This window comes from Homalodisca vitripennis, chromosome 1 (genome assembly GCF_021130785.1).
Source record: "Homalodisca vitripennis isolate AUS2020 chromosome 1, UT_GWSS_2.1, whole genome shotgun sequence".
Lineage (NCBI taxonomy): Eukaryota > Metazoa > Arthropoda > Insecta > Hemiptera > Cicadellidae > Homalodisca > Homalodisca vitripennis.
In genome coordinates, this window is record NC_060207.1 from 55,213,353 (window position 1) to 55,238,873 (window position 25,521).

The 25,521-nt window shown below is 32.0% G+C and overlaps 1 protein-coding gene across 1 annotated transcript in view; it reads left to right on the top strand.

The window, feature by feature from the left end:
* The window catches only part of LOC124361663, a 126,342-nt gene extending 101,396 nt beyond the window's left edge, over positions 1-24,946 (top strand). The window contains exons 5-8 of the mRNA XM_046815628.1: positions 1,760-1,962; positions 5,977-6,124; positions 10,509-10,609; positions 11,117-24,946. Of these exons, the coding sequence (XP_046671584.1) occupies positions 1,760-1,962; positions 5,977-6,124; positions 10,509-10,609; positions 11,117-12,691 (2,027 nt within the window). The 3' untranslated portion in view covers positions 12,692-24,946. The remainder of the gene's footprint in view (positions 1-1,759; positions 1,963-5,976; positions 6,125-10,508; positions 10,610-11,116) is intronic.
* The last annotated feature ends 575 nt before the right edge of the window (positions 24,947-25,521 follow it).

The window sequence follows — 25,521 nt, forward strand, 5'->3', positions numbered from 1 at the left end:
ATTAAGGCTATGTTCCATTGATAGTTGTGAAAACTCACAGAAATGCTAGATGTGAGTGTTGCAAGCAATCCATACTCCCACTACACTTGCACACCACCGACTGCTATTAAGGCTATGTTCCATTGATAGTTGTGAAAACTCACAGAAATGCTAGATGTGAGTGTTGCTAGCAATCCTTACTCCCACTACACTTGCAGACCACCAAGTGCTATTAAGGCTATGTTCCATTGATAGTTGTGAAAACTCACAGAAATGCTAGATGTGAGTGTTGCAAGCAATCCATACTCCCACTACACTTGCAGACCACCAAGTGCTATTAAGGCTATGTTCCAATAATGGTGAAGACCCACAGAAGGCTAGATGTTTTAAGCATCTAAATGGTTTAAGAAAAGAATTGATTAACCAAAGAATGCAAATAATTTCTTTTCTTATTTTTTCAAATGATTTGTCTAAAACTTGTTCTGAATTTAGTAGTTAGTTCTGTATAAACTTGACTGGTCAATAACTCCAGTCAAGCATCATTGCTTCAAGCTTTTATTTGAGTTTTAGTTAACTTTGGGCTTGGATAAAGACAAATTTTTTATCAGAATGCTAAAAACCCCTTAGATGGTTTGGAGTTGCTGTTAATAGTCGATATTAACTTCATTGCATAAGGTTTTATAGGGAACTGATAAGTTGTGAGGTGTGTATAAAAGTATAAGATTATTAAATATACACTTGAAAGATGTACTTTATGCAGTTTTAATAAATACATGTGAATTTTGTATGAGAAGTTGTAAAACTTTTAAAAACAGCAAATGCATTATTGTAAATTTGAGTAGTATTTTGTAAAATTAACTTAACCAATTAAGAGATTACAAATAAAAATTGTCATTAAAAATTCATTTTCCTGTTTTCATCATTAATATTACAATCTTTTATGATTTAGTAGAGTAGCTTTAATTAATATTATCAGTTTGAGATATTCATAAATGTACCACAAAATATCAGAACAGGTCAAATTTTCTGATATTATATCAATAATATTGTTTGCAAGATTGTTTCTCTAATTGATGAGTATAGTTCAAAGTACACGGCCCTGGACTATATGTTTGGTTTTAAAATATACCCATATAAATCTTAAAAAACCATCTAAAAACTTAATTAGTTTAAAAATAGCTCATTAATGTTTTGTAGGACCAGTTGATTTCTGTATTGTCAGACTGATAAGAGAGGCTTGGAGAACTAACCAATATTCTCTAAATGTAGTTTTTATTGGTTCAAAGTAGTAAATTTTATTTATTTATCCATGTTATACTTAGTAAAATGTCTTTATATACAGTTTTATTAATTAAGAATCAGATTAAAAGTGAATAGAATTTCTGAAGCATCTATTAGTTAACATGTTCTGTACTTATACTATATACAGTTTTTATTCTTACAACACTTTTTACAAATTGAATCGTTTAGAATAATAAAAGAAGAAAAAACTTGGATAACACATATGAATTATGCACAGTAAATTAGTAAATTATTGTGCACAGTTCTGAAGATTTTTACAGATTCAGGATCCTTCATAAAGTTGGTTTTTGAATATATGTATATAAAGATAGTAAGTTTTTGTTATTTAACCCCCATTTAAGTACCTGAAAACACATTATTAGCAAAGTTGTACCTAGAGATTCAGGGTCCCGAACTTTTTATGGAAAATATCTGGGGTCTCCCTAGCTAATATTGTAGTATACTAGTACATGGACATAAGAATTGTTACTTTCTGTAGGTGGCACATTTGAGACGTTCGACCCTTACACAGGCATGGTGACAGTGGTGGTTGGGCCACCCCCCCAGTACCCCGGTGGAGCCCCTGTCCTGGCAGCATTGCCATGCCAACCTGTGCCACTACAACCAGTCGAGTGGTTCAACCCACCGGCCCCCTGGTGCTACTCCTACAATCGGAGAAAGCGGTACTCCACTGATTCACAGGTAATTGAAGGAAAGAAAATAATCAACATTTATTATACATCATATTCATTGAAAAGTTTTTGAATCAATCAAAACTGGTTGATTTAATTTGGTAGTGGAGGATTTATTTAAAGCTGACTCATTTATTGGTAGTTCAGCATTTGTGTTTACTGATGAAAGTGGACAGTTTGTTTAAAATTGACTGATGGCAGTTAAAGATGTACAGTCGACTGTTGAGAGTTTATTTCAAGTTAAGTTTTGGCAGTTCAAGATTTGTTTAGTGTTCACTGATGAAAGTGGAAGATTTGTTTAATTTTAACTAATAAAAGTGGTTATAAATAACAACAAACCTATTGGATTTTAAAGACAGTATTATATATGTCCCAAATTTGTATTTACATTTAATTACAAACAGTTGTTATACAGGGTGTACATAAAGTCCTGCACGGGTATAATATTTTCTGAACGATAACAGATAAATAAACAAGATTTGGTACATCAATACTACACCTAAAAATCTACTTTTTGAAGGAACTATCAGTTTTCAGTAATATCATGGGGACGTCCCGAAAGGAGTTAGAAGGAAATCTTAAATAGGAGCATAGGTCAATATGGACATCATTTTAAAGGGCTTATCTAGCAGAGTTTAATGCCGCAAACCGCACTCAAAAAGATTGATCCAGTACAAAATGGCGGCTGTTCAAAGATTTTACTTGGTTACATTTTATTAGTAGCCATAACCCCAGTAAAGCAAAACTGCAACCAAACGAATACTGCAGCTAACTACTACATTATGCTTGTCAGTTGTATAGAAGTGAATTATGACATTAATTATCCTCAAGGGTTACAAATTTGGTCCTAATATATTGATAACGGGGAAAACCTGATAACAGTAACAATTAGAAATCTCTTATCTTTTGGTTGCAGTTAGGACTTTCCTATTAGCCAGTCTATTCATAATAGGCTATTCTAGTTTTCTTGTTTTAGTAGTGCTGTCCATCCATTTTATCAGTGCGCTTTAGTACAAAAGAGTTTGTCGTATTGCTTGTAGTTCTTCAACTACACTATGTCGCTTGACGAACGTGAATGTATAACACTTCTTATGATGGTTGGTTGGGGAAATAACAGACGATCACACGATGAAGCATGCCATTTATTTAATGACTACTTTCACGAGAGGCAGCCAATTTCTAGAACAACTGTAGGGAGAACTGTTCAACACTTTATGGAAACAGGAAGTGTTTCCGATCGTCATAGGTCGCTGAGATTTCTAATTGTTACTGTTATCAGGTTTTCCCCGTTATCAATATAATATTAGGACCAAATTTGTAACCCTTGAGGATAACTAATGTCATAATTCACTTCTGTACAACTGAGAAGCATAATGTAGTAGTTAGCTGCAATATTTGTTTGGTTGCAGTTTTGCTTTACTGGGGTTATGGCTACTAATAAAATGTAACCAAGTAAAATCTTTGAACAGCCGCCATTTTGTACTGGATCAATCTTTTTTAGTGAGGTTTACGGCATTAAACTCTGCTAGATAAGCCCTTTAAAATGATGTCCATATTGACCTATGCTCCTATTTAAGATTTCCTCCTGACTCCTTGCGGGACGTCCCCATAATATTACAGAAAACTGATAGTTCCCTCAAAAAGTAGATTTTTAGGTGTAGTATTGATGTACCAAATCTTGTTTATTTATCTGTTATCGTTCAGAAAATATTATACCCGTGTAGGACTTTATGTACACCCTTTATAATATACAGTAATATATAAAATGTAAAAAAATCTTTAACTTGTGAAAAAGTCTTTGATTGATTTTTGCGTTAACCTCTTTCCTCTTTTGGTTGCCGCAATGTAGCGCAACTGCTGCAGTGTTAGGAAGTCAAGTGGCATGGACACTACTTGCTGTTCGATCTAAGCAATGGCACGTTGATCGCCTTCAGTCCATCGGAATAAGACATTTTAGGGATGATATTGTCTGTATCAGGTTCTTGCGGATTGCTAACAATGTGCACAATTGCGTCATCACTCCATTTCAATATCATTCATTGCACCATATATGTTGATGTGTTTAAAGGCCCTGGATTTGTGGGTCTTTCCAATCAGTAGAGGTCTCAGTTTCAATTTTCCTGATGAATTGGTGCATGCTAAGATTGCTAAGTCAGAAGCATACGAAAATTGAGTCCAGTCTCATCGCAGTTAAATATTTGATCAGATGTTAGATCAGACTCCAAAAGAACTTATGCCAATTTATTTTGAAATTTTTTAATTTCTGAAGAATTTGCAGATAGTTTTTCACTAACAATATTAAGCTGTCTAGTAGTGTGCTGCTTTTTCCACCTATCTAACCATAAATCGCTGGCTGTAAAACTGTCATCACTATCCTTAAACTTTTTATGAAATTCCTTGTAGTATTACGCCAGTTATAGGGCTGCCCAAACTCTGCATTTGAGTAAACCATAAAAACAAGGCTTCTGATATCAGCTCATACTCGCCTTTCTTCATTGTTTTCCACAATAAACCACTACCCCCACTCACACATTTATTAACAAATTTCTCAATGTTTTGTCGGTTCCATCTCCAATCACCAACAGTTACTTCACCAACTTCTAGATCTGCAGCCACCATTTTAATTGTCTCGCCATTGTCTAAACGTTTTGAAGGTTTCATTTTTCTTCCAGAGTAATCAGAACCTTTGTTCGTTTTCCAATCATTCTGTAACACTAACACTATACACTCTCCACAGCTAAAGACATGGGTAGACCACAGTAACAAAATAACATACGAAATGAACACGTCCAAATAACTTGTGCCACTGACTAGTAAAATCGGCTGTGGTGTTCCAGAAATATGGCAATGTTGCAGTGTCCCTCAGTTCATTCCTATTGGCTACGCTCAGACGGGCCTCCTTCAAACAAACGTTGGGCAACCTATCATAAATCAGCAACTGTGACATCAGCAAGAGTATGCGTATTCACTACTCGACCTAGCAACAAACCAGAGTACACGCATCACAAATTGATATAGCCGCTAGTCACACACACACACATTATCTTATTATTGTACTTGCAGTGCTTGGTCTATAAAAAAACATTTTTTATCTTCGAAGGCCCCGGTTAACCCGGAGCTTCAGTTAATCGGGACTCGGATAAATGGGAGTCTACTGTAGTTACTTAGAAATAAATCACAATTTATAAATTTTAATATTCAATGTATACAACCTTTACTTACATAGAATTCATAGCCCTCACTAACTTTATAAGAGACTTAAAAGAAATAAAGATAAATGCGTTGTAAAACAAAACAAAAGATGTGGATAATGGATATATATATATATATATATATATATATATATATATATATATATATATATATATCAATATGTATTCTCTTCATGTAGAAATAAAAAAACCAAATATTGGTAAACTCTTTTTATAAGTATATATATATATATAGTGTCAACGATTGATTTCTTGGTTGCTTTCAAAACTGCAATCACCTGGGCTATGGAAAATGGTGCTTCAACACTTGAAATTCATACACTTAAGAGATTCTAGGAAAAGTTGTTGAAACATTCTTTTGTGTGCCAAAAAAAAGCAAAATTCTATTACAAACTTTTTTTATACTGACATTAATTTAGCACATCCTTCATTTTATTTTCAATTTATGTGTGTTTTTAATACAATTGTGTATTATATAGTACTCCTTAATATATTTATATATTTTTACTAAAATATAATACATATTCAAAATTTGTTTAACTATACAAGAATTAACATTTTTAGAGTGTGTTTCTTTTTATACAGATTCAGATTCAGATTCATCTTTATTTGTCATCATTAAGATTACAGATAGTGTCATACAATTGAAAGATAGATATAAGATAGATGCCAGTCTAGAGTCGTCTTTGTAGGAATTCCTCCAGGCTGTAGTAGGGCCGTTCCAAGAGCCACCTCTGCAGCGAAGTCCTCAGCGCAGTATATACAAGTAATAGTATAATTTTTTTAATATAATATTTATTTGGATTTTACAGAACTGTAGTGCTCAAAGTTCGGAGTCAACAGGGCCCCCTGGCAGTCCCCAGGAACCTGTGGAGGAGGGGGCTTGTGCCCCCCCACTCTATCCACAACAATACGTCTACCCCGGCTATATGTTTGGACCACCTGTCTATAATATGAATGGTAAAAACATTTTCCTTACAGAAAAAATACTCATTAAGAAAAAATAGTGTGCATAGCCTTGTAGTAAATCCACTTACTTCAGCTATTAGCATATAAATTTAATTATTAGTATCTATTTTGTAAATTAATTTAGTAAATGGATATCAATCATAGGTTAATATAGATGTGCTTGCTACATGCAACATACTTATATTAGGTTTAACCACCTTATAATATTTTTTTAACATTTAAGATTTAAATTAAAGTTTTTTGTTAAGTTCAGTTAGAGTACCTCAGAAATGTGGCCTTGCATTGTGCGATACAATTTTTTTCAATCAAATCCTAAGTAAAGTATATAAGAATAATTTTCAACATGTAATTTATTCTTATCCATTGCTTGGTTCAACATATAAGTTTTTTCAACTAAAAAGTATTTGTCAATGAAGTTTGCTTGATCATTTGAATAAAATGAAACTTAAACAAGAAACATGATAATTAATATAGTATGAAATCAGAAACCCATACATGATACAATTGCCTTAATGACATTTAGCCCTGTGTTTAGGACAGGTGGCAATGTGTTACCACAGTGTTCTCTTTTAGGTTTTAACGCATTTCCATCTTACAATATTAACATTGGGTAGTTGATAAATTGATTACTGTATTTTCAACATATAACAACAAACAATGGCATCTAGTACATCTGATTGTACTTGTTGTTAGATAATACACCTTTCATAATTTGAAATTGAAGTTAAAGGTGTCCGATCTGGTACATTTGAAGGCAAAGATTATAAAATATCTAAAAGAGATTTTTTATAATTGTTTTCAAACAGTTAAAGGTCTGCTCAAAGTGCAATGGAGGTCGCCATGTAATGTGCATGGTAAATATCATTTTTGCTGTTTTTAAACTTATTATAAGTCGATAACCATTGCAACTTTTTATAAATAAAGTAATTTTTTTAATTAGTTACCACAATCTTCAATGTGAGTATATTTTAAATTTTAGTTGTTGACTTGCCTATTCTTGTCAAATGTGTAAAATAACTATATAGTTACTCATGGCAACATTTCATGTTTTTAGAAAACTTAAAAAAATAAACATTTATCATTGTATAGTTTTCAAATTTGGTATGATGCAAAATAAGATTACAAATGTAAAATAATGTTTTCAGAAATACATAAAATAATCTATGTAGTATAAAATAGTAAAAATACATAGTTAAAACAATAAAAAAATACATTTTACTATAAAAGTTGATTTTTAATAAAAGTGTATTTGTAACTAAGCAAATGGGTGTAGCTCTGATTATAAAATATTACGCAAAGCAGTGTATTCTATAAGTATGGTGCACTTCGGTATCTGTAGAATGAGGAAGAGCAACGGCCGGGGCTGGCAGCAGGTGCAGCACATACTTGGCAGGCCACATGGACGTTGCAGCAGACTTCACTCGGTAGCCAAGACGAACATGAGCGGAGGAAGTGATCTCTCAAGAAATCCATGTTTCTTCATGAATAATCTAATCGAGAATATACAAATGTATTAAGCATTAATCGAATATTTGCCTTTTATTCTTAAAAAATTAATATGGCTCCAGTCTGAAGATGATGAAAAGGCTTTTTAAAAATAATAAAGTCAATATGTATTTATTATTTTTTTTAAATTTTCTGTTTTCAACACTAAGGACTTTTGTTTGCAATGTTTTATGTATTGCACTGGAACTGTACTGTATAAAGCAAAATAAGGTAGTAAATTGCCTTTTAGAATTTATTATATTTAAGCTTATTTTATTTACAATGAACAATATTTTACAAAGAATTATTCAATTTTATGGAAAATTTCTAAAGTTTTAATTCAAGAGTATTGTGAACAGAATCAGAAATCGGTACAGACTTAACATATTAACATTTTTCTGTTTTAAGATAGTTTAATTACAATTTTCTAAAATTAAGTTATCTAAGAATAAGTATGGAACTATTCTTTCAATTAGTTTGAGTGTAAAATAATGAAATTTTAAAGATGAATAATTTTAATGCCGATGTAAATAGGGGGTTTACTTCAGCCTTATAACTGACAGTTTATTTCACTGTTTATTTGGAGTCAAAGATTAAAAGATGAGTTCAAAGGTTTGATGATAATACATGGTAGACATGTGTTTGTATTGGCAGGAGAGACGCTCAAGTCGACATTTGTATTGAGAGTGAAAGCATGTCTGGCAAAATATTACTCAGTGGCGGCAGGAAGTTCATTAGGCATTTGGAGCCTGTCATAAGTGACACCTCTGCCAGAAATAGTGCAGCAACCAGAATCGACAGAGAGATGGCTGCTGTTAGGCTTTCAGGTGGCCATTGTTTTTATATTTAGAACTTCAATGTGGTTCTGTGGAAGTCCTATATCCTTTACCTTATTGTAAAACAAAAAGAATACTATAGTTCCTGTTGTTCTCTAATATATTATTTTATAAATACTATAGAAAGTATTTTAGTTCTGACCCTTACTATACTGGCGTGTTGATGTGAACCATTTAGCAACTTCTTCTATGGTCAAAGATGGGTTACTGCCAAACATCCACCAGTTATTTTCATGGATCATCTTTACTTTTGTTTCCAAGTTTTTAAGTCCTATACCGATTAAAATTATATTGATTTTGAATTTGGCTGTACTGTGAAATTCCTTACCTTCTTTTATTGATTATTGGCAGATTGTTTAAATTTTGTTGTAAATATTGTTATTATACTCTACCTTTTGATCCTGAACTATCACTCAAGGAGCACTACAGATTATTTCAACACATATTTTTGGCTTCAACGGAAAGTGAGAGTATCTGTTAGAAACCCAGAATCATGCAAAGTAGAACAAGCCTACTTAACCTGCCCAACTTGGTGATGGGTGCTTGGTATTGATAATATTCCTCCTCTCCCGTGGATGATGGGTACAATAACCATTCCACCTCCAGTGGTGGACTGCATGTAAAGTAGCTGGTCCGAATTTTTAAGGACTAATTCAACCAGTAAGGATACTATTTAAACTACCTGAATACTAAAAGTTCTAAAAATACAGCTTTCAATATGTGGGAGGATTCTTTCTATACTATAAGTTGCTCCTCTCTCTGGTATTACCAGACTTTTGTTTACGTTTCGATTGGTTTTATTATTATTATGATTATGCACTAATAAGTTGTTATTTCAAATTGTTCTACTGCTATAATAGTTGTGGATTTGCACTCAAAATTTTATTTATTGCAATATATAATAAAATGTTATAATGCTAATATTTGTGAGAGATGTTGTGTTTAATTTGATTTCACTGTTGAATATTTCAATAATTTAAATTTATTTCTTTATTGAAATAAAAGAGGCACCAGGTTATAGGCACATTGTTAGAAAAGTCTGGTTTTAGCTATAAAATATGACCATCCTTAAAATGTTAAATCTAAAAGAATGTTCCAATCATCTATTATACCAAATGTGAGCAAAGTAACTTAATTAATCCTTCAATGCCAAGTTTTCAATGATGCTGTTACCTGGTACTGCTGGGTTCATTTGCCGTGCACAAAGCAGCTACTCTATAATCAACATACATGTAGGGTGTTTATCATCCAACATGATCAACTTCAGCAACATTTTCATTTACCAAACTACCACCTAAATCTCTGATTGGTCATGTCAGATTGTGGTTAGTAAATTGAATCCACATCCCGATTGCCATCATTCTCAGAAAAGTTATATATTGCTCAATGCCTAACTCACAACAATACTTCTGGACAAATCTAAAGTTAATAAAACATCCTTATCTTAATTGCAAATGATTTCTGCCTTATTGACTAAGCCACAATCAAAATAGAATGTTAAAAAAGAATTACAGAAGCAACTTAAAAAATGCAATTTATAAAAATAGAAAACAATAATTGTTTCAACAACCAGGAAACTTCACTGTGTCCTTTTGTGATAGTTCCTTGTTAACCGTCAGAGTGTAATGACAGCTCTACTGTAGATTTGTAGTAGTTTAAATAAACACTACTAAGGCCCAATTTGCGTCATCTTTCAGCTGCCAGGTCATGTAGCAAAGCAGCTGTTTGGCTCATGATAACACAAAACTTCACAGCCGTGACTAGTTCTGTGCTGTGGCAGTTAAATGGAAAGTGGGATCGGCCGGCATGGTAGTTAAATGTTAAAGTGTTTGTGTTTGAGAAAGAGAGAGAGAGAGTGTGCGAGTGAGAGAGGGGGTGGAGGGGGAGGGTTAGATTTGTTACCACTAGAGCTTTCATTGCAGCCTCATACTTGACGCATGGATTTTGGTAAGCAACAAACATTGAAAGAAAATTCGGTTCGTTTTGATGATTGTAGATTATAATCACACAAAATTCCTGTATCTAATATTTAACGTGACTGTCATTGATTGCAGGTGTAACAATGCAGGGAATGGTCCCGCAGCCCGTTCCCCTCACTCAGGACCTGTCGGCCAGCAAGCGCCGTAAGAAGCGCAGGAGGAGAAGGAGAGGCGGAGTAAGTATATTAGATTTGTATGATTTCTGAATTTATAATATAATTTTCGGATTAGCTGTAAAATTATTATAATTTTTATTGCCTTTAATTATTGTTATGCCAGATTTTCTGTAGGTTTTTTTAGGACACAGTTTTTAGTGTTTTCTGTATCATCTTGCAGACATAGGTTTCTTAATAAAATGGATTTAATCTTTATGTAAGTTTACCAAAAGTTAAGTAAATAACAAAAAGAAAGAACCAATTGACTTTCTATAGTAATTGTCAACATCAAGGTTAAAGACATTTGCTTTATCATAAAAGAAATTTTTATTTCTTCTACAATTTAATTTATTATTGAAAGCGCTTTTACCGGTTTAGGCATCATATAAAACCTGGTGACTTCCATCAAGTATACAACGCAGAAAACATTGGCTTTAGTCTTAAGATTAACAACTTCACAATTAAACATTACTTTTGGTCAGTTATAGTGCTCAAGAAACTCTACTTACATATGTTTGTTGTCTGCAGGTAACAGAGGATGGTTCAGAGTCAAGCTGTTGTGAAGAGCCTCTGACATGTGATGTGACCGGCTGTCAGTCGGAGACAGGGAGTGATGCAGTTTGTCAATCTGGGGCCAGCAGTGATGGTGGTGTCAGTTCAAAGGCCAACTCTGATTCAGGCATCAACACTGACCCGACCCCCAACAGTGGCTCAAACTCCCCTCCTCTTCTCTCTCAAGTCCCTTATCATCCACCTGAAGAGCAGTTGAGTGCGGACTGTGTGACTTACCAGAACCAAGGCCTTCCTTTGAGCACCAGTGGTGAGAATATCCAAGAGGACTCCAGTTTGACTGAGGTCACCACACCAGAGGAAGTGACAGAGGAACTGTCAACAGCTGAGGATGATGTTACACCGAACTTATGTGCAGCCGCTCCAGAATTCTCATCACAAGAGTCTACCTTGAGTTGTCTGTCCACTCCGAGTGCCACAAAAGAGTTTATTGTCAATGAATCGGAAGTATCAAATGCTGAGATATCTCATGAAGTTTTTGAGAGCTGTCAGTCCATAACAGAACCACTTGCTGGTGAAGATATATCTCTTTCTGAAGATATATTCTGTAAGGATTTAGAAGGACAGTCTTCAACAGCTTTAGTTTCCAACTCTGATATAACTGATGGTGATCTCAAAACAACTCTTAAAAAGAATACTGAAAATGATGAAAATAAAGTTGTGAATCCTGAAAGTAATGGAATAAATGTTGGGGATGAAATTAAAGAGATTTGTTATGAAGAAGTTAAGATTAGTGAGGTTTCTGAGTTGCAAACAAATATCAGCCTTGAGTTAATTCAACCTATAGAAATAATTGAAACATTTGTGAGCTCTGAAGAGGAGAAAGAAACAGAGTTATTAAATAATTGTGAGATAGATGTGAGAAATGAAGCCATGGAACCTCAATGTATAGCATCAACAAGTACAAATAATGATACAGCAATTATCTCTGAATGTGAACAATCCTTCTCAAGGTTTTCATCTTGCAGAGAATCAATAGCTCCAGTGCCTCCCCCCAGAAGAAAAAGATCTATGAGCCGAGCGGCAGACAAGCTAGCCTCTCGTATAGTTGAAGAAGCGATCAATGAAGGTATCGAGGAGGCTTGTGAGAGATTGAGGAGTCCTATGAGTATCACAGAGGCAGTAACTCGATGGCTCAACAGTCAAGGCAGCTCTCCGCTCACATGTCCTATCACAGACAGCGAGTCAGGATCAGACGACGAGGGTATCGAAGTGGAGGATGGATTGACCGATCAAAAAAACGTGCGAGGCAACCCTTTCCTTGTGTCATCTCATAGTGGCACGGGGCAAAGGGTTGCTAAAGACTGTGAAAGCCTAGAGTCGAGTGCGGGTGAATGGGACATGTGGGACCATAGCCACACTCGTGACATGTGTGATCCGACACGTTCTGTGGACAGGTACTATCGCCTGGGTGCGGATGATTCCCCCCCCAGAGGGGACAGGGACAAGGTGCCTCCTTCCGTTTATAAGACTGCGATGCACATCCGCCACACCGGGCCCTTCCCTTGTGGTGTGTGCTGCATCATCCAATGAACTGATTAACTTTTTACCTTGCACTCAATTCCTCAGTTTCCTCGTTTAACTTGTATTTAATTGATCTAGTTTTACGATCCAAGCTGTTAATTGTAACTAATTTTAATTGTAACAGAACATTACAAGACTGAATCATCGTGCCAATTAAGTTCTGTTGAGAATTCAAAGCCTTATTTTCTTAATTTCTCCTTTGGGTGTATGTGTGTACAGTCAAAAATACTTTGACATTTTAAAACGCTACTGGTTTGTGTACGTCAATTTCTACACAATTTGTTGCGAGGTCGTACGCTAAGGTGAGGAGAAGTAAGGCTGACGTTCTTAATAAATTAAAAACTAACAACTATTTTCATCAACGTTGGGATGAGAGATTTTTAATTGTTAACTGATGCAGTATAAAATTGTTTGTAGTTGTTATAATGCAAGAAAAGAACTGTTAAAGTGAACTTTTGTGGTGTAATTGGGTTAATTCAGTTAAGTATTTCGCCTCATTGATGTGTTGCAGGCGTAGTTCATTTCCACGTTCCTACAACTTCACAAGTGTTATTCCAAATATTGAATAAAAGACATTTGAGCAGTTGGGAGCTAAATAATGACCAAGGATATCAAGGGAAGACATTTTATAGCAAAAACACATACGATATGTTTAAATCCCATTATTTTGTATTGTTTAAAAAGTGCAGTTGCTGCTGATTTAGTTTAAGTGTTATGATATCCTAATTCAATTTATCACTAACATTTTATGATTAGTTTGGAATTAATTTAGTTCTGTTTCAGGTTGCTTTATTTTATGTGATTTGATAAGAAACCAAATATGTTATTGTTTTTAATATAAGGATGTAATGTATTTTGTTTGTTTTTTTTCTCTATTGGTCAGTCATCGCTCTCATAGTGGTATGTCCGTTATTGTATTGCTTGCTTATTTGGAATATCCATTGAACATATTTTGACAATGCATAAGATGCCGAATTGATTAACGTTAAAATGTTCACATTTGAAGCCCAAATTATTATTTTAAAAATTACATCAGTACTAAAAAATTTTGTATTATTGGTTCTGTATTCTTAAATCTTATGGAAAACAATTATTATTTACCTTGAACTATATGTATTGTCATATAACTTTGAGTCGATGGCAATAATTATCTTGTTCATGATAATCAAATCGAAGAAACTGTGATGCTTGTAATGTTTGTAAACAGCTTATTGGAATTCATTGTGCTGAAATGATGACTTAATAAATTGTTACCAATCTTTGTTATCAGTTATAAGCATTTATCTGTAAGCTACAAATAAAATAATTATGTTTTTCCAATATGTTTAGTTTGACTTTATTGTTCTTACTGCCAACAAAAAGGTGCACAATACGACAATTGAATGTTTTGCATATGTTTCTGTCAAAAAGGTTGTATTTGAAATGTGTTCATTATCACAATGTTATAGACCTAGTTAGGGACTTGTGCAATACCTCACAGCTGACCATGTGTAGATGTAGCCCCACCAAATCTGGCCGGATGCTATCCATATTGTACTCTTTTCTTTCAATTTTGGTGTAGGGTGTTCTAAAATTAAGTGTTTTTATCATGCCTTTTTTTTAGATAACTACCCGAACGTACTGTTCTAGGCGTATATTGTATGTAGTCGTGGGTGTGTGTCGCTAAGCTCGTGATAAGTCGGCCTATGCGTTGTTGTCTTGTATAGTTGGCTATACTGCTTCATTTGATAGCATGTGCCTTAGATCCTATGTCATCACAGGGCTAGGTCCGTGTTACGGGCCGAGTCGTATTGTTACCTGTTATCATGTTATTCTTGATGACTTCCTGTCTATATGTCTATTTTTACGGCTGTTACAGTTGTTATCCAGCTGTTTTGTGATTTGAATAAAAACTGGTTAAGTGTGTTTTGAAGTAACGTATGTACTGTTGATACACGTATATGTTAAAAAATTACACGCAGGTGTTTGTGTGTATTCAATAAAATGTCTAAAGCTGAAAGATAATAATAGCCTATTACATTACATTGTATGTATGTTGTGGTAATAATATAAAACTGAGTCTGCCTCATCTAGCAATATTCAAGGTTGTCATTCGTTAATGAGTGTTTGGCTGTGTTAAAGATCGGATATGGAACAGTGATTGATGGAGTGGATAGTGACATAACAGTTCATTTGATGGGTTTTGATGTATGTATACCACTTGGATAACTAATAAATTTGTAAAGTGTTGTTGCATGCATGTTGGAAAATTATACCATATTGAAATTGACAACATGAGGTACAAATAATGTATGTGTACCTAAAATTGTTTAAACCATGACGTCTTTCAATTGGTCCTCACTGTTTCAATTAAGTTAAGAGGCCTAAGGTGCTATGAAATACATTACTATACTAACTATTGTTTTATTTTTGTTTTAAAATTTCCGATCATTCTGCAATGATTTATGTCTTGAGTGTTTTTACAAACATGAATTCCTTTATGTGTTACCAAAATTATTTGAGAACAGATTAGAAGGTCAGGAGAAACATTCAGTAAGCTATATTAATCAAAATAATTTATTCATTTATCAACATAATTTCAGTGAATTGCTGTTTTGCCATTCCAAAACAGTTTCAGCTTAAAATGCTCTGCTTTAAATTTAACGCCATTATTTCATTATTTTGTTTCTTTTGTATGAAATTTAACTTCCAAATTTTAATCGTACAATTAGAATGAATGTTTTTATCTGTAAGTTAAAGTATAAATTATACAGTGAATTTTACAGATATAAAATCCTAATGTATCTTAATCGGAAAACATCTTGGGTGTTTTATTATTATTAATAGGTATGAGGCATGGACACATAATATAAAAACATCATATTTCAAATGATGTTTTGTAGGAAAAGTGTCATTAGGTAAAAGTAAGAAAAATGTTTTTTTTAACATATTGGATCTGTACATACAAATATATATGTACTATAAATATCAGGCACATATGATTAAACCCTTAAAAGTGCAGCATATGGATATGTTTTTACCATCAGAATCACAGCATACTGTAATATCCATGTTCTGTTAATTTATGTTATTGCCTATGTTACAACTCATGAAAGTGTAGGAATGTAATCCAACATTATTTCTCCAAAAATAATCCAAAACCAGTGATATTCTTATATTGTTATTTCATCTGATGATGCATGTGGACATATAAATAACCGCACCATATTTGTATAATTTGGCTGCCAATACTGGTAGAGCTTTAAAAAAATGTTTTTTTATCATTATTTTTTTCTTCCAAGAAAGAAAAAATAATATGCTAATCATATCTAGGCCAAATTTTCTTCATTACTTTAAAGGTTAAAATATAATATTAGAATCGTACAAATGGTTATCGGCCTCCATGTATAATATAATAATCATAAAATAATTAAATAATAATGAAATGAAATGATAATAATAATGAAAATCACAACTGAAGTGTAATTGCAATAAAAGCAAATGTAAATTGTTATAATTTTTTAAATCTGTGTTAAAATGATTATTTTATTATTATCTTATTGTCAAAAACATGGATTGTGAAGGTTTATGTTGGATCTCTATTTTCCACAATCAATATACGGTTTGCAAGTGAGTAGCATAATGTGAATGTGAATCTGATCACTAACCTTTCTCTCATCAGGACTGGATGAGAAAGATAAACCTCAGATATAATATGATGTCTTCTGAATGAATAGTATTTAGATACTCTGTTAGATATTCAATGACCTGAATGTAACATTGTTCAGGCAGTAAGCAATGTTTAGTTGCTTGATTTATCAGCCATATTAATCAATACGTATTCTCAAAAGAACAAATTCATTTCTATTTTTAAAATTCAACAATGTTAGAGATATTTTAATGAAGGGAAGTATTTTGTAATAGTTTTATCATATGCCTCCAACAATATGTCAATATTGTGTAATTAAACTTGTTTAAATTAAAAATATCCTGTCACTTACAATTTATTTAATTTCTAGAGAAAGTGATTGGGACTCAGAATATGAGAAACAAATCAAAACACAAGCAAATCATTCAAATTAATAATGTGTTTTTATCCTGTAAACATAATATTTAATTTTCATAATTTCTTCTATTGATTTTCCCGTAAACTAAACAACAGGTAATATAACACTGCAGCAACAAGTCTCAGTTTACACAGATGCTGGCAAGTGAGAATGTAGCAGTGATGCGGACCTGCAATGTGGCCAATGAATTTCGGAACTTGCTTTACCCTCCGACAACCTTTGTTTAGTTTTAAAAACCAATTTGTTTTATCTTTTGAGTCAAGAGAATCTACATAATTTGTGAAATTCCATTGAATTTAATACCCACTTCTCTAACAATGACATTATAATTGTGTTAAATATCACTCATCTAAAATATTACAAACTTATTTTTTGTTTTGTATAAAGACAAACATATTAACTCATGGGACCCAAGTTTAGCAGAATCATGTCATGCAGTGCCTATGACCAAGGGTGATCATGTCATATAAACAAATAATATGTCTAAGCAAGACGTTTTAAAATTAAAAAATGAAATTTTAACTTTATGTGGAATTTTTTAAAGTACAAGTAATAAAAACCTGTCTATTAATTTAGTTACACCTGGATATGAAGTAGTTCAAACAACTGCCTCAAGAATTTGTTGGTGCTACCTGTTGTGAGTCTTTTTTATGAGTTTGATCACTCAGATCTCTTTTTACAGCACAATAGATGGCATATAGCTCTATTAATATTATTTTTTTAATTAAATAATTTTCGTGGAGTGATTTAAATGTTAACTTCCTTTGTTTAAACATATTTAAAGGTTAGTCAGTGCTCCATATCTATTGAGACTAGACTGTAATACAAAAACATTTTATCTTTGTGCTGTTTTTGTTTTTACTTAAACATTTAACTTTAACAGTTCTGGGTTTTTATAATTATTAGTCTATAAATAATCCATTTTCTAACTAACTCTCCTCTTCATCCACAATTTTAATTGAAATAGTTTAATATTTTGCTCCACAACACCAAAGTGGCTCATTTGTTACTATTCCACAAAATCTTATTAAAGATTTTCAATAAGTTCAGTTTAAATAAGCAATAGTTTTCAAAATGTTTTTTTTATGTGACAATACCATATTCTTTTTGTTTCTTGGGTAGTTTGTTGTAGCTGTTCTGGTTCCTCTATTTTTATTCACAATATAATCCAGATTTCCCAATGAATTATTGTCATTATTGTGTTATTTTAGGAATGTCTCTCATTTATTATCTTCTTATTATTTATTATTATCTCACGCAACAAATAACAGTCATGTACATGAGTTGTACACTTGTTGCATTGAAACCAGTGATACAAGTATTTTTATAGCTTTTTGTTTTTGATGTGGTTATCTGGTAAGGTGCCATTGGCGGCTCAAGCCCTCTCAAAATTTTGAAAGGCAATCCTTACAATTGCACCCAGTTGTTTGTTTTAAGCTAGGACACTTTTCTGAAGTCTTAAACCTCAACAATTTCTCAGAGTAAGATTCCCAAGTCCCTGTTTTTTAGGGTATTCTATACCCCCTAAACCACCCAATGGATCAACACCCCCTGAAATAATGTTCTATATATGCCACTATAAGGGGCTGTAATAAGAAGAAATAATAATACAAAACTATGATTGAATTTAGTTGCCTTTTTAAGCAGAACATAACATTTTTTTATAAAGAAGATGCTATTGAATATTATGTATATGTTGCTGTACAACAACAGTGCTGTGATAGTGCACTGTATGGTTCATGAGATAGGAGTACAGACAGAGTATTAACAGTTTAGTGGGAGTGCAATGCCCTTTTAACTGTGTGATTAAATTTGTTTTATTACTCGATGGTGGCAGTCGGAGAAGGCATTACAAAAACTGTGTCTGTAACTGAACTACTCCAGTGGACTGCCTACTGTTGCTTTTTGGACTTCAAGTGGAACAAGAAGCTTAAATGAATCGTTTTTACCAAAAACTCTCCTTTTTCATAAATATGAATGTGGATTAAGTGAATAGAATACTACTGAATCAACAAATAAATAAAACTTTTAAATCAGTTTGTTATTATTAATGTGGATTTATTTTAAAAGTCAATGTACTGTTAGATCAATATTATAATCCCTTACACTCTTGAGCATAAAACATACTCCACACTGGTAACAATCAGAATCTTGACTTAAACAATAAATTTCTTTCAACATCCCGAGTTGTTCATTTAAAAACTTTAAAAGAAATTAATAGAGCATATCAGATAATTATTTGTAGTATTTGTAATAAAAATTGCTATTAGTGATCAGCTCTGTAATGCTGATCTAACCACACTAGTAAGAAGTAATATGAGAAGTGTGATCCCTCACATTCGTGTTCTTCTCTCTCTTCTGGTGTCCCAGCAGTAATATTAACTTTGTGTTAAACCCAGCACAAATAATTATTTTCTTGCAAAGATTTATCTGACAGTCCCACCTTATAGTAACTAATTTATTTTTAATAATTGGTATTAGGGGAAGCTGGCCACAGATGCCGGACTTCAATTTGGGTCATACATAGATAGTGCAGGTTGAAATCTTAGCTTCAAAATCACTTTTTACCATTTCAGTCCATCTCTTGTACAATGATTCTTCCTCTTATTCTCTTTGGCATGGCCCTCACACAGTTGTGTAGCGCATGAGGATAGGTAGAGTAAAACTGAATACGAAACTAGTTACAAGTCTCTCTGGGGTTAGTAACTAAGACCACCCAACGGAACTCACTTGAACTGTGCTCTGTCTAGGAAATGACAGTGCGAGGAGTGGCTAAAAAGAGTCGTAAAAAAGTGTGCTGAAACAAATGACCAAAATACCTATTGTTTTCATGTAATGAATATGGCCTATTTGTACAGTATGTAAAAGAGCAGGATATACTGACTCTATTTTGATTTTAGCCCCTTAAGAACAATGTTAAACCTCACAAACACTTTTACGTTATTATTTTTTGTCATAAAGTTAACGGGAGATATTTCATTTTAAAGATGTATTTAATACGCACCCAAAACCTTTTTTGTTTTTTTTTTTTAGATTTCTATAGATTATTTAAGAAAAATCCTCAAACTTTTTTAATTTTACTATTTTAATACTCAACGAAATGTGCACTTTAATGGTATCTTTAAAATGGTATATCTTCCGCAGTCCCAAAACCAAAAAATAGGGGCTTAAAAGTGTTTTGAGGTTTTAACATTATTCTTATGGAGTAAAATTCAAGATTGATTTACTTCAGCCGGCACAAGTTTGTGAACTTTTACTCATAAAGTCTTGTATCACTCTTTTGTTGTAAATTTCATGATATTAACTGTGACATATAAACATACTCTCGTTGAATTAAAAGCGTTCAAGATTACATAAAAATTATACTCTCAGGAAGTATTTGCAATTAATTTTTTAGGACAGCTAAATTTTACATTTTGTGTGCTTTAAATAAGTTTTAACACATTAATTATAAATAAAACAATTCTACTTGATTATTTTATAAGGTGAAAACAATGATTTTCTTTTAACATCTGTTGACTGAAATAGATACAGGGGGACCAAAATATATCAACATTTTAATTTTGTTAGCAACGTTTTGACGTGGTACGAACCAGAAAATTTAGACGATGTCTTGATTTTTTTTACAAAGAAAAACTGAATTAGCTAATGAACTATTTTTAAAACTTTGATTTTTCGTAAATGTTGATTAACCACTTCCAACTTGCTGAAAAATATTTAAATTAATTATAGCGTGGAATATCACTTGCTGTAGATTGCACCATGGTATATTAAAAACAGTGGATTTAATGTTTTATAGGAGTAAAAGTAACAGCATTTTTTCAGATACTTGCCATTGCTTAATGATACAAGAAACTATTAAAACCTTTTTTTGGAAATACCAAAAAAAATCCTGTTACCTTCACAATCATTTTGTGATCAAAAATGAACTCTAAAAAAATGTGTAGGAGAGTTTAATTCCAGATGACAGAAGATCTCCTCATCTGTTCTCTGCTTACACATTTTCATCTCTTGTATTTTTCTCTGTTTGAAGCACTCAAGATATTAATTTGGGGAACCACTCTTTTGATGATGACCAAAGAATGAAATCACTTGTGTACAACTGACTAATCGGTAAGAGATACAGCCAACTTGAACAAATATCTCTGATCTAGTTCTCTGAAGATTTAAAATTAATACTATGCAGTGAAACAAGAAAATTAATTATTTACTGCAATTATAGTCAAACAAAAACTGTAGATTTATGTTCAATTTACCTCCATATAATATTTACTAATGTTTAAAAATATTATTTGGTCCAAGACAAGATAAAACTGATGCTAATGTGTCAACATAAATTGAATATAAATTTAATTTTTATTTGCCTTAGCTTTGAATACATCTTCATTTTTGTGAACAGAATGAATAGAGCATATCACAATTGTATGGTTTTAATTGGTGTTTGTTAAGAAGATGGACAACGGAATTGGAACTTTACCATTCATAGTACTAAAGTACAAATTGTTTAGAATAAAGAAATTCTAGATTTTTCAAAAATACCTTAGAGAATTTGAATAGAATAATTATAAGCAATATTTTCTGTCTGTATCTTATTTATATTTTTAATAGTTTACTCATATATTACCAAATATAATGAGCATTTTATAGTTACATTATATAGTTTACATTAAAGAAAACTAAATTTAAGAATTTCTAACTCTGCCTTGAAATTAAATTAATAATAACATTAATGTAGTTCTGTCTTTTATAAGCTATCACTTTCAGTTTTAAGGTATCTAAATTGCATATAAAACCTACAAACTTATCTATCACTCTTCATGAAAGGAGAAACGCTTTATTTGTTATATTAATTTGTTGTACCATTTTAACTTCTCTGTATTCAGTAATGCTGTATGTACAAAAACAGCATTTAAAGATTTCTAATGTTTAGTTATTAAATCTTAAAATAGAAAAATATTGTAAAAGCTATGAATCATTTTTCAAACAGAAGTATTTTTTTAAAAAGAAACATTTACATTATTTTTAAAAAGATAAAAGTGTTATTTTGTCCTAATTGATGTTCAAGATGTATTTACATTTATAACATTACCATAGTATTGTATAACACTTCTTAAAAAGTCTATAATAATGTTCCTAGTTACATCTATGACTAATTATAAATGATTTAAAATGAAGTTGTTTGTACCAATATCATTGTTGTTAAGTTTCAGTGCTTAAATTTTAAGCTTTTGTTGTTAGTTAACACATTCACTGCTGATCTAAAGTCAGTGGTGATATGTTGAAAATGATAAACAAGCATTATTTACTTAATAAAAACACTATACAAAATGATCGGAAAAGTCTTCCTACGAGTAAATATAAGGAGTAAAGATAAGAGTGTCAGTTGTGTACAAGATAGTATGGGCACGACAGATATCGTCCGCAGTGAATGTGTTATAGACAAGAGAAAATTAATCAGAACGGTCAGTAACAGTTTCCTAAAAATGATATAAAGACAGGAAATCTAGAATAAAATTTGAACAGTACACAGACCAGTTGAACAGAACTAGATTTGACTGTTGATTATTTTAAGCACAATAAATTGTTGCAGAATGTACTTATTCTGAGCCTCTCCTTTCTCCTCTTTACCTCTCTCTCTGTCGTAGGGCAGAGGACATGAGCTCTCTGATTTTGAAATCATTTTCATATGACAAGTTTGAATGTACATGTTAATTTTCAATTTCTGGGTTGATTTTTATTTCTTGTTTCTATTTATAGAAAACTTAATTCTGAAATTAAAGCTGGATGCAAAGTGCAACATTTAATTCTGACTATACGTTACATTAATTATAATTCCTTTCTGTAGGAATTTGATTGGTATGGAAAACATTGGAAACAAAAGTTTGAAAAGTACAGAAATATAATTCTGTTGTAGGAAAAGCCAATTCTATCTTTATGTACTTCCATCAACTTGGGTGAATAAAATTGCATAGGTTCTGTAACATATTAGTTTGCATAAAATCTATAATTCTTAGAAAAGTTCATTTTACACCTACCTTCGTTAATTTTATTTGTTCAATCCCAGGAGAAAGGAGAGAGCACTTGGAGTCAATTATTTAACTATAACTGAACATTTTGCTGAAAATAGGTTTTTTTGGTACCATTTGAATTTAAATAGTATAAAGCAATGACTCAGCTATAGGTTTTAACACATCAGACAACAATCCAATTTATTTGAATTTATTAAAATCAGTTTGTATGAGTTGATATTGATTGTAATGGATCATGCCATGGTCAAATGTAAAACTGTGAAAGTATGAGATATTAAGAGAAGGAAATAGAATAGATTTGTAGGATATCTTGAAGCCAATGCCTGCCTCAGCTTCATGTCTTGTTAACTGAAATGCCATATAGTAATGGAAAAATGTAGTTAGTTTAAAATGCATTTCTGTTTTTTTTGAAATTTGCTGTATCATTTAATTCCACTAGGTAAACCTGTCCCCACATTAGGTGCGATATGTCATAGAAATCACTTTACATTTGCTACTTTAGTGTGCTGTTTTTTTAATGAAATCATGTTTCATTACTGTATTAATACTGTCAGTTGTGCATTAGGATGTAATGTTACTGATTGGTATTCGTAGTAGTTTATTTTATTTGCAACATGAATTTTAAACAATTTTAGAAATACACAGTGTTTTATATTTTACTGTATTTTTGTCCATGCTACAGAAACAACATTTACATCATACTAACATGGTACTGTGTTAGCAGTTAATAGTAGAATTTGAGCATAATTAATTTCAAGAATTGTATTATCAACAAATCTTTGGGGTTATTGAATCCAATATTTTTGTGTGGCAAATGAATGGAAAATATCAGAAATAATTTTTTTTTAACTACAGAGGAATACTTTGAAACATATCAGTGTGATATTTCCACAACGTTAATACGTAGCAGCTTGGAGCAGTTACAGAGTTTGGAATTGTGAGCAATATTTAAGTAAGCTCATCATCTGAATTTTTGAAAAAACTTAATACAAATTTAAACAGCAAAATAATTTAAATGAATGTAAGAAATTGCAAATAGACTAGCAAAGGAAATTGTTACTTCCAAATCTTTCTTGTTCAACAAAAAGAATTTCCTCTGCAGTGAATTTATATAAAGATTTTTTTCAACATGAGTTATAACAAATATAAAAAAGATTATCAGTTTACAAATTTCAACATGTGAAAAATTTTAAGATTTGGGTATTGGTATTTAAAAAAGAAATGTGTGATGTCAAGCTAATAAATGCATTTGTTAGCCCAGTTTTGAGAAACTTGGAGCACGCAATCAAGTATGTTTGTCTGCCAAACTTCCACCAAGTGAAAGAGAGTATCTGCTCTGACTCTGAATAAGTCACACAATCATAATCCCTCTAGTTAGCAACAATATAAAAATTTAAATTACCTCACATATTAATTTAACAGCAAAGGTTCGTGTCATTTAAATAAGTTACTTTTATTATTACAATTTCTTTGTGGATAATACATATGAATCCTAAACATATTCACTGTCTACGTTGAGTGAACAAACCAATTCCACTTTAAAACTGTTATTTGGCTTCAAGTATTTGAAAAATTTTCATTAATATTGGTTTTGTTTTCATCACGCTACAAATTATTTATCAGACAAAATCTAAATTTACAATTCTCCATTTTTATAATGCTTGTGTCTCTTAATTCTGGATTGTCTTGTTTGTGGCGATTTTGCTGTGGTTTCTCTTTAAGAAGTAACAGTATACAAGAAAATAATTTTCCCTTTTGAAAAATTATGTAAATTCACATAACTAAAGACAAGGGTAATGAAGCAAAGTGATATTTCTACATTTTAGCTTCCCCTATCTGAGTGTGGCTTTGTTGGCACATTTTACTTTAATTAAACAGTAATCATGGAGTGACAACAGTCGCTCATTGAGACCGTTAAGACAAAGTTGAGTGAGTTCAGTACCTTGGATCATCGGAAGGAGTGTTGATGCAACAGCAGAGAATGGCAGATGAACATACTTGGCACGTAACTGTATCGATGACTTTGTAGTAAGTAGTCCAGTGTGCTGCATACTACTGTTGTACCACCTTGTTGTTAAATGGTATGATATAACAGCTTTACCTTTTTTGAAGTTTATATTTTCATTTATAGAATCTAATTTAATATTGTAAAACGTTGAATAATACATACTGTGATTGTTAAAACATAATTTTGTACTATTTTTTTAACCCTTGGTCTTCTAATTTCACTGTTTTTATTAGCTATTTCCTAATGAAAAAAAAAATTATGGTTGCCTGTAAAGTCGGTTTTACGGGCGAAGATTTTACGTGACAACGTCTTTTTCTCGGTAGAATATATTTATTGATATGAATATTATTAAATTGCACAATAGGAACAAGGAATTGAATGAAAATAAGAATTGCACAAATTTTAAATATAGAAATATATTTTTTTTTACTAAAACATTGTACATAATTTGAAATTAATTAAAATTTTTTATTGTAAATGGTAAAGTTGAATAAAACATTTACTAAAATTGGAATTTGAAATTCTTGCTAAACACAGTTAAATTCTAACTCCGCGCGTGGTGATTGGACCGGTTTAGTTCGTTTGTTTGGTCGCACTGTTATGACAGGTTAGAGGTTATAATTTGTTATTTTAAATGTTTGACTAGCAATACGCGCTGTTTCTTCTCAATCGACTGAATTACGATTGATTGCAGAGTGATTTAAACTAATAATTTACTTAACACTATCAACATTTGTCAATAGTATGACATAACCT